This window comes from Cricetulus griseus, chromosome 3, assembly GCF_003668045.3.
Source record: "Cricetulus griseus strain 17A/GY chromosome 3, alternate assembly CriGri-PICRH-1.0, whole genome shotgun sequence".
In the NCBI taxonomy this organism is placed as follows: Eukaryota; Metazoa; Chordata; class Mammalia; order Rodentia; family Cricetidae; genus Cricetulus; species Cricetulus griseus.
The window spans coordinates 59,414,889-59,425,036 of NC_048596.1; the positions used below are offsets into that span (position 1 = coordinate 59,414,889).

General features: G+C 51.6%; 1 protein-coding gene across 1 annotated transcript in view; it reads right to left on the minus strand.

Annotated features, from left to right (window-relative positions):
- Muc5ac (mucin 5AC, oligomeric mucus/gel-forming) overlaps nucleotides 1-8,260 on the minus strand; it is a 33,351-nt gene extending 25,091 nt beyond the window's left edge. The window contains exons 1-15 of the mRNA XM_035441603.1: nucleotides 8,188-8,260; nucleotides 7,430-7,504; nucleotides 6,548-6,607; nucleotides 5,994-6,255; nucleotides 5,692-5,806; nucleotides 5,254-5,344; nucleotides 4,208-4,317; nucleotides 3,875-4,088; nucleotides 3,652-3,777; nucleotides 3,347-3,461; nucleotides 3,014-3,152; nucleotides 1,832-1,942; nucleotides 1,261-1,330; nucleotides 1,041-1,178; nucleotides 797-961 (exon numbers count right to left, since the gene is read on the minus strand). Of these exons, the coding sequence (XP_035297494.1) occupies nucleotides 797-961; nucleotides 1,041-1,178; nucleotides 1,261-1,330; nucleotides 1,832-1,942; nucleotides 3,014-3,152; nucleotides 3,347-3,461; nucleotides 3,652-3,777; nucleotides 3,875-4,088; nucleotides 4,208-4,317; nucleotides 5,254-5,344; nucleotides 5,692-5,806; nucleotides 5,994-6,255; nucleotides 6,548-6,607; nucleotides 7,430-7,504; nucleotides 8,188-8,260 (1,864 nt within the window). The remainder of the gene's footprint in view (nucleotides 1-796; nucleotides 962-1,040; nucleotides 1,179-1,260; nucleotides 1,331-1,831; nucleotides 1,943-3,013; nucleotides 3,153-3,346; nucleotides 3,462-3,651; nucleotides 3,778-3,874; nucleotides 4,089-4,207; nucleotides 4,318-5,253; nucleotides 5,345-5,691; nucleotides 5,807-5,993; nucleotides 6,256-6,547; nucleotides 6,608-7,429; nucleotides 7,505-8,187) is intronic.
- Nucleotides 8,261-10,148: the final 1,888 nt, after the last annotated feature.

Sequence of the window (10,148 nt, forward strand, 5' to 3'; positions counted from 1 at the left end):
TAAGACAGTGTACTCAACCTGCTGTCCTACTGTGTGCTCAGCCTGTTTGAGCTCACCCTGACTGGAAGAGAATAGAATAACTGACCTTAATATGCCTTGGATTTCCTCTGTAGTGTTACAACCTAACCTAAATATATAGTTTTAATCTTAAACTGTGTACTTCTCCATGCCCCTGACCCAGAGTAATGGAAGTGTGTTATGATTATCATTTGCTGAAAGCAACCAATTGGTTGAAATCAACATCACGAAAAACAAATACTCCAGAAGTGTTGGCAGCCACATGTTGGTAGCATACAAGTGCTATCCTGGGTCAACTGGAGTCAGTAAAGCAACTTTTTCCTTTGTAAAACTCTGCTAAAAATTTCTATGGAAAAGAATCCCTCATTGCTTCCCCATGCCATATTTTCCATGCTGCTCAATAAGCACGGGGCGGGGGCCGGGGGAGACCCTTTGTTACAAACAGGCAACAAAGACACATCGAATACAATAGACAGGCCACTGACTACAAACTATAGACAGATGGAAAACACCAGGAGAGAAATGGAGAGTTCAAATTTGGACTTAATATGACATCTACGCATGTTGGTGCCCTCTCTGGGATTTCTTTAATGTGTGACTGACACAATACACTACACACTAGTTTGCCTGTTCACCACTTCAGGGTAGACAGCTGGACACCAGGCCAGGTCAGAGTATGCTGAGAAAATGCTTCTTGGGAAAGTAACCAGCTCAGAATGGAAGCAAGTAAACCAACCCCTAAGCATTCAACAGAACAAAGACCAACAGCTACACTCACCATTCTCCACGCTGAGCGAGCAGGGGTCCTCAAAGATATTCCTGACATTAGGACAAGCCGCCTGGGTCTTGAAGGTGTTGAAGAAGGCAGCTGCTGTGCCCTCCACAACCCCACTGATGGTCTGGAAGTCATCGGCCTGGATACTGTTGAAATTCCCACAGAGCCCTGGGGACAGGGGAGCAAGTTGAGGCCCATGCCGGCTCTAGAATGGAATGGGCTCAGGCCCAGAGTCAGTGCTTCTTACCGCAGGTCAGACCCCGGAGCACAGGTGCCAGTCGCACAAACACTTGCATGATGGGCACCAGCTGGATCTCAAGCTGCAGCCCCAGATTGGTCTGGGCAATGATGAAGAAGGTTGATGGCCGGAAGAGGGTAACATTGGCTGTGGGCAGAAGATGAGAGTTTCAGGGTGGGGGTGTCCCATGCGTGGAGATATACCATTTAGATTCACAAGCAGCCCTCACCTGTAGACACTGGCAGTTGGGTATAAATCTGGTTCACAAAGACCTCTCCAGTGGCTTTCACCGTGACGACCTAGAAGCAATTCCAGAGTCAACTGGGGTCAGTAAGGGACTGAAACAGTGTATCTCCAACTGTCTCCTGGTAGCCCACACAGGTTGTGAAGTGTGCTTGCTAGGTCTGGGACACCCTGGGCTACAAAGTTGTAGTTCCCGTGTGGTAAACTTATGTCCCAAGATCTGTCCCCATACTTACCTTGATTTTCTGAGCTTTCAAAAGAACCACAGTTTAAGTAATATAAAAACAGAAGCTAATGTATAAAAAAAAAAAAAAGCTGCAATGGGATTGTACTGGATAGAGATGTTTGAGTCCTCTTTCCTGGGGCCAGCTGGCACAAACACCTGCAATGTCCCACGTAAGGGTAGTCCCCAGAAGGATCCACACATAGTGGATGCACTCACTGTCCAGGGTGTGAATCCGGGTGACTGGCCATATGAACATAGTCTTTCCATCCCCACCCCCACCCCAGGACCTGCCTCTGCCAGAGCTCCCCTCAGCCCTCCCTGTGACACTCACCGTCTGACCCCCACCCAGGCTCAGTGTCACACTCTTCAGACAAGTCTCGCTGTCTGTCAGTCCACACTTTCGAAGCTCGGCCAGCACAGTGAAGATATTGCTGTCACAGGGCTGCAGGGGGCGACACAGGTCCTTGCATATTGCCCAAGCCCCTGCCCACCTTCTCTTCCCTCTCCTCCAATCCATGCCGCCTCCCCTCGCAGGAAATTCCTGGTCCAGCACTGTCATAGACTCTAAGAAGCAGCCATTTAATTTTAGGAGGAAGGGCTCCCAGGAGCCCATGCCAGGCGTCTCCCTATCCCCTAACAAAGGGGCTTAATGCACCTACTGTGTGCAATAGTTCTAAAAGTGAAATTGTGAGGGAGATGTGTGTGGTGGGGGGAGAAGAGGTGGATGATCAAAATACATTGTGTACATATACAAAATTTTCAAAAACTGAAAGTATTTTTAAAAGAAAAACAGTTTTGTTTTTTTAAAAAAAAATATTAGTGGTTTCCATGTGGGGAGGGAGATGCTCAGGTGTAGTCTAGGTGGCTAGCATGGTGAACGACTGACACCAGTGTAGTAGATACAGGATATTTCACATTTGCCAAATCCAGGGACACGCTCATGAATGACCCTGGTGGACGCCGCTGTGGAGGGTAATGGCTGACTGGTCTTCATTACCAGTTGTAACCAATGTATCACACTAAAGCAAGATGCTAGTACAGGGGGACTGCTGGGGATGGTAAGACTTGGAAATCAGCTGGACTTTCTATTTAATTTATTTGTGGGCATAAAACTGATCTAAAAATACAATAAGACAGGGACTGGAGAGACGGACCAATGATTAAGTGTGCACTGCTCTTGAGAAGGGCCCCAACTTCAGTGCCCAGCACCCACATCAGGTTGCTCTCAACCACCTGTAACTCCAACTCCAAGGAATCGGATGCCTCTTTGGGCCTCCATGGGTCCAGTGCACATGTACACACAGAAAGACACATTCATACACATAAACAGAAATATATAAATACAATAATAGGTCTCCACAGAAAGACGGGGTCAGAAGGGCCAAAGTAATGAGCATGGGTCGGTCATTCATCACTAGAGGTCTCCCTGGTGCAGTACTGATAGGAGGCCTAAGCTAGTGATACCTGGGGAGCCCCACCCCAATCAAAGACCTCAGGAGAGCATAGGCCTCACCTTGCTCAGCACGTAGCTGCAGTCCCCGTGCACTGTGTATTGCCTTTCATCAAATGTGGAGAAGTGGGAACCTCCCAACACTGAGCAGGTGCCAGGGCAAGGGACCTCTTGGCAGCTCCACCGACCTCCAGAGCATGTGCTGTGGGTGGCAAGAAGGACACATTGTGTACTGGTCCCAGGAACAACAGTCCTGATGTTTTTGCCACCTAAACTAAAGGTTCCTGCCCATAGGGCATTGATCACAACAGCCTGGGACCTCATCAGTCCACACATCCTAGAGAAGTGACCCTGGCATATGTCAGGCTCTTAGATGGGGATCCCAAGACTTACCACTTGGTGCAGTCAGTTGAGTAGTTGGTACCCGGTGCATAAGATGTCCCATTATATAGACAGGCACACTGGGACACAGGGACACAGCCAGTCTGGCTGATGTCATCAAATACCATCCCTGTAGAAAGCAAATCCATGTGATAGGTGTCATCCTGTAGTCCCAGTAAACCTTGGCAGCACAGAGACACTTTGGGCCAGGGTCACAGGGAACTTTCACCAAGGCCGAGCAATGGCGGCATGACCACCCACGCAGCTGTGTGCTTTGGACGTCTTGTGTTTGGGTTGGTGGGGTAGAGACTCTACCTTACCTTTAGGACAGAAGCAGCCAGCAACACAGTGGTCCTCACAGGCCTGGGAGCGCTGGGGGTTGGAGCAGGTGTCCACGCAGGGTGAGCCGCATTCCTGGTGTTGCATGTTGAGGGGGCAGGTCTGAGCTGCAGGGAGTCCAGAAGGAAAGGTCGTATCAAGCCAGGATCCACTTACCTGCTAGATGATGTTACGATGGTAGGGAAGGGCACTGTGGGCACTCACAGCAGAGGTTGGGACCCCGCCAGTCCTGGGGCTGTCCTCCAGCGTGGGCACACTGCCGGGAGTACTCAGCCAGGGTATGGCAGATGCAGCTGGACAGGTCAGGGCTCTCACAGAGACAGAGGTCCTGCCGGCAAGCCTCCAGGTAGCTGCTGATGTCCACCAGGGCCGAGCAGTCTGAGAACAGCTGGCTTTTCAGGATCTCTTCACAGATGCCCTGAACAAGGGTGGGGCCCATGCTCAGTTCAGACCCCAGGCTTCCCAGAACTACCTGGGTTATCCCAGAGCCGAAAGCCCTCCTCCCCACCCTGCCTGCCCATTCCTCTCAAGACTCACATATCTGATGGAGCAGTTCTTCTGGGGCACAGGGAGGGGGTCATGGCACTGCTCTGTGGGGCCATCCAACTTCTGGAGGTTCCCAAATTCAAGGGGTGTCAGTCTGACATCTGCAGGAAGCCCAGAGCAGCTCTGTCTACAGGTCCCAGGCCCCCAGCCTATCATCCTAACAGCCAAGTCCAAAGAGCTCCCTACTGAGAATGCCCATGTGGTCCTGTGATCCTGACTTCCCCAGTCTCACTCTGGGATGTGGGATGCTTATATCTAGAACCCACAAGAGGAGCCCAGAAAGAACTTGGAGTTCCTAGGGCAACAGAAGGAGTGGGTAGAGCCATCAGTCCTGGCCAGGCTGTGATGCAGCCCAGAGGACTATAGAGTGAACCTAACATTCCACCAACCCTCAGACTCTGGCTGACCCTACACACAGCCTGGCCTGACAGGGGCATCCATAAGCATAGGCAGGCTCTGTCACCCACAGCTTATATGGGACTTTGGGGGACTGACAGAGGAGGGATGCTAGAGTATCTGGCTGATGCAACCACATTTGTGATGCCACTGGTTGGAGGTAAAGAAACATGATCCTCCCAGGGTGAAGAAAGAAGGAATGATTCCACACGAGAGTTTATGTCCCCAGAATACGGGTACCAAGAACCAGAGGCTTGACAGGTAACTTGTTTCCTACCTGCACCTGTGGGGTGTATCAGTGTGTCAAGAGTGTACATGCTCATAAGTGTGGGTGTGTGCAAGTGTGCCTGTGTGCACTTATGTATGAGCTGTAATTTGGAGAGGGAAGCCTGTGTGTATATGTGTGCCTGTGTGAGCTGCAGGTATCTTGTGTTTATGTGTAGAGGGGAGGGGAAAGGTAGGTACGGAGGGAGGGAGTGGGAGAGGGAGAGGGAGAGGAGTAGGAAGAGAGAGAGAGAGAGAGAGAGAGAGAGAGAGAGAGAGAGAGAGAGAGCATTTGTTTGTATGCACCTAGAGATAAATGGTTTGAGGTACTGGGAGACTAAACCTGCTGGGACCCTGTGGCATTGCCTGGGACTTACTGTGGGAGAGGAACTCGCTGGACTCGGGGCTGCCATTGAAGTCTCCACAGAGACCACAAGTCTTGTTGGTGTATTTGGTGTCCAACTCCAGCTGAAATTGGAGGAGACATCAGACACCTGACCCTACTATAGACAACCCAGGATGTGAAGTATAAACTCCCAGAAAAAGGGGTGAGGGCTCCCAAGGAGACACAAGCCAAAAGACCCTCCCCATAAGTCAAAGGAAACCATGTCTCAGCAGGGCTGAAGCAAGCATCCCACATACACAGGACCTGTGTATCCCTGGGTGCCCACCTTCCCCAACTGTATAGCCTATGCCCCTCTCCTAACCCACTGCTGGATCTCACTAGGAGACTCCACCCATTGTCCCCATTTCACCAGAAGGCTCTGCCCAGCCATGCCCATTCCCCACCACCAAGAGACTCTACTCCCTCTCACCAGGAGACTGTCATCGTCATTCCACATGAAGACCAGGCCCAGCCTGGCCACCACCTTCAGGTAGCTACTGCTGAGCTCAATGAGGACCCCAGACTGGCTGAAGGGCAGCTGAACCCTGTAAGAGAGAGCACGGATATGGTACTGGGGGACAAGAAGACAAAAGAAATCCCAGGAGAAAAGATCCCTGCAGCCACGTGTGTGACAGAGACATGGGACCTGGAAAGCTAGTATTAAGGACGAGCTGTAGGGGCAGCTAGAGCATGGGGTTGGGAGTCACCCACCCAATACTGTCCCAGACTCACGGGTGGTTATTGACTAATACGGAGCTCTTGGTCAACTCAACAACCAGGCCATCAAGCTTCATGGTGACCCTGCTCAGAGTGGTGGAATTAGACTCCCGGCTACGACGTAGCTGGATATTGAAGTCCTCATAGGCAGCTCCACAGTGTGCGGAGAACACATAGTTGCAGAGGCCAGGGAAGCGGAAGACTTGGCCATCAAAGGTCTTGTAATGGAAGTCTCCCCATGTGCTGCACACTCGCCCGGTGTGTGCTGGGCCGAGAGCTGTGGACCAAAGCAATGGCGGGCTTTGGAGGCACTGTTCTGGTTCCTGACGTGCCCTCCATCTCTGCCTTTCACACTGGGTATCTGTTTTCCATGTGCCAGTGGGATCTAAGATCCCATCTGATGTAGGAAGTCCTGGGACCAGCTCACAGCAGCTTTGAATGTTCCCCTTCCCCTGCTTACTGTCACCCAGGAATCAGGGAGCCCTTCCTAAACTAGCACTTCAGGTCTAAGGGCGAGTACCCCAGCTAGGTGGAGACAACTTTCCAGATAGGCTTTGGGGTTCACTCACCTCGTACCACAGGGATAGTCTTCAGAGGTGGGATGATGGTCACCCCATGGAGTGGGGCAGCTGTGGAGACAAGGGCTTGGGTCATGGGATGCACAGCCTTGAGTGAGGTAGTAGGGTCACTGTGGCCCAGAGGAGAGGGCCCAGAGCCAGAAGAAACAGACTCCAAGGTCTCCAGTTCAGTTTGGGTTCTACTGACTATCGAGGCCCAGGTAGGGCATGGCCCAGCCTGATGTCTACATACGGCATTCTCTTCTCTCACTGTCCCGTGGAGACCCCTAGGGCCATCAGTCCTTAGTGACCACAGAGACCAGAAACTTCTGTTTGCACAAGGGCGCTTGTGTCCTGATCCTCACAAATGCCTAAATCTAGGACAGCAACTCAACCTCTCAAGCCCCCCTCCCTTTTTAACCAGTTTGGGGAAATGTAAACTGCAAGGTTCTGGCTGGCCCCAAACTCCCCACAAGACCCCTTGCTTTGACATGTGTGGCCAATCCCCCAGCTCCTAGGTCAAGACCCAGAAAGTGAATATGATGTTGAGACAGATATATTAAACCAAGAGAGATGGAGGTAGGCTCTACATGGGTGGAATAATGAGCCCATGCTGCAGAGGACATAGCCCACTCAGTCTGACAGACTTTCTCTATCTCCCTCAGAGCCTGAGAATGGATGCCTGTGATGCCCCTATGAGCTGGATCAGTTAGGGACAGGAGGTAGCTGACCACAGTCGTGTATAACACAGTATACTCCAACTCCAAGTTCGCACTCCTCAATATGCCAGCTGAGGAGCCATCAAGGTAAGAAGTCCTTGGAGACCCAAGGCCACATTAAAGTAGAGTGGGGGAGATATGGCAAGCACAGTGGGGACAAAAGGCTAGGACTCACCATCATGCCCTTGGAGGAAAGAGAAGTCAGAGTGACGCACATGGTCAGATTTCAGAGTGTCCTGGTGGGCCTGGCCTGCAGAAGAGGAGATGGGCCTGAGCTGAGGACTGGACAGGTGCCTCAAGCAGCCCAGGCTGCTGGCCACCAGTGTGCAGATGGAGGGAGGGACATAATTTATCATTCATTAACAGCCTGAAGCACAGAGTCCCCATGATGGCAGGTGAATGGCCCACCCCCATACCTACACAAGAGGGTTCGAGCAAAGCTGTGACTGGCCTTCACCCAAAGTCTAGTTTCCTGGTGCCTGCATCTGTTACTAGGCCATGCTGGGAGAAGTCACATGCCCAGAACACCCTGCTATGCCTACAACACTGGCAGCCCCTGATTTCTTGTGAGGTTATGACAGTCAGAGAGGGTTGTGAGCTGATATAACTGGCACAAATGGGGCACCTTAGAGAGCTGAGAGCCTGCCATGACCAGTTTGGGGGGCTCTGAGACACAGCCTTCTGCTCCCCCACATTGGATGCCCAACCTCAATGCCCTGCACATGGAGTTATTTCTCAGCCTCTGAAGTCAAAAGCCATTTGAAGTTGTCAGGATGCAGGCAAGGGCTGCATGGCAGGACCCTCTCACAGACATCTTCAGCTTGCCAGGACCCAGATAAGGCTCTGGACTTCACTGCCCACCTGAGTCCAAGGCATGAGGGAATGAAAACGTCTCTCCAAATGGCCTGGGCAAGCTGGACACTTGAATCTTACCTGTGTGTTGACAGAAAGTCAGGGCCAGGGCTAGAACCCAGAACGGGACCAGCTTCCTCCGGCCGACACCCATGCTATGCAGCATGGGGAAACGTCCCCACCGGCAGGCTCTGAGGAGGGACTCAAGTGGCCAGCTGCCTTTTGTAGTCTGAGAACTGGCTCCAGCCCCAGTGGCTTTCCTTGGGTGGGCGGGGCAGGCCTATCATTCCCCTCACCCAGGTAAACAGTGGGTACTCAGTCACTTTAGGCCAGTCAATGGCAGCAGTCAGAGGTGGGTGTGTCTGCAGGTGGAGCCTGGTTTCCCTGAGGCTCCCCCAGGTATTACCTGTGTAGCTCTCCACTAGCAGCCCCCACCCAGACTTTCCCAGGACACCTTCTAATCCATGAGTTCCTGGTACCTCAATAGACCCATCTTCCAGACTGACCAAATGCTGCCTTTGAGACTACTTGTCCTGGAGAGTCATCCTCTCTTTCCTTGGAGAAGAGCTCTGTGGACAGCAACTACCAAGCAAGCAACAGAAATACCAGGACAACCCCCAGCTTCATACTCCCCAAAACTTGGGTTATACTTCAGGCTCCCAGGCCCAAGTAGACAGTTGCAGCAGAGGCCCAGTTCCACCCACTGGATGCCTCTGGATGCCAGAAGCCAAGGTATTTAGTGCTCACTGGGATGGAGAGATGCTACTGACCTGCCTAGAGGAGCCTGTACTCACTGTCCTGATGTCCAGATGAGAAAACATCATACATGGGTCCTTGCCCACACCAAGGGTGTATGACTTTGGGCCACCAGGAATTGAACTGGACACCCCCCGCCCCTGTGGCCATACTCCCTCAGCCAATGTCAGCAGCTCTGTTGCCCACAAAGTAGACAGAGTGAAAGACACTACCAGGGGAGGAATGACAGTAGAAGGAGAAAGGCTGCCTCTCTCCCTGCTAGAGAGAGGTCAAAGGTCAAAGAAAGACATACCTTTGAACTTTCTGGTTGCTCTGGCTTCCCTTGAGGCCTGTTCTCTGTGCTGCCCTTTCTGCAGGCCATTCCTTGGTCATGGTGTGTGTGTGTGTGTATGTGTGTGTGTGTGTGTGTGTCTGTTGGGGGGAGGGGGGAGAACACTTCACATGTCACACATCCATAATCCAGAGGAATTATGGATGAGTAAGTGAATCAATGAGCAAATAAGTCAGTGAATGAGTAAATGTGTGAGTGAGTGAATGAATGAATGAATGAATGAATGGATTCATGTGAAAAAGTGAATAAGTGAATGAGTGAATCAACCAGGGCAAAAGTAGATGAATGAATGAATGAATGAATGAATGCATACAAAAGTGAGTAGGCAATTGAGTAAATGAGTGAGTGTAGAATGAATGGCTAGGTGAGTGAATGAGTGAGTTGAAGGATGAATTAATGAGTGGACACACAGGAAAAGGTGGTGGTAATGGGGTATATGAGTTAAGCAGGCTGGGGCTTAGATACACGACAACCCCCCTGCCACAACTGCCAGCTGTTACAGAGATGGGACTGGCCTTAGCACTGAACACTGAGCCTGGAGAAGGATCAGTGGTGAGGAGTGTAGCCTTGCTGTGGCGTGGGCTAAGTGGACAAAGCTAGCCATGGCTGGATGTGTAGACTTTGAGATTTGGAACCAGTTCCACTGAGGAGGCCATAAGGTGACCAGTCCCAGGCAGGGAGGAGTGCATGACCATGGCCATGCCTTCCTCACATCCTTAGCAAGGCAGGAGGCTCCCTGGCTAACAGGGTCCATGGCCCTAGTACAAAGAAATGTGCCCGAATCACTACTTGACCCCTCAGCCATCTGAGTTACCAACCTGGTGGATATCACACCCTGTGTCTGAGGCTGGGTTGGTCACTTAACTGGCTCACAGACAAGACCATCTCCAGGCCATGGCACACAGGATTCCAAGTGCTGCTCTGGGGACCAGGCCCATGTGACTACCTAGTCCTG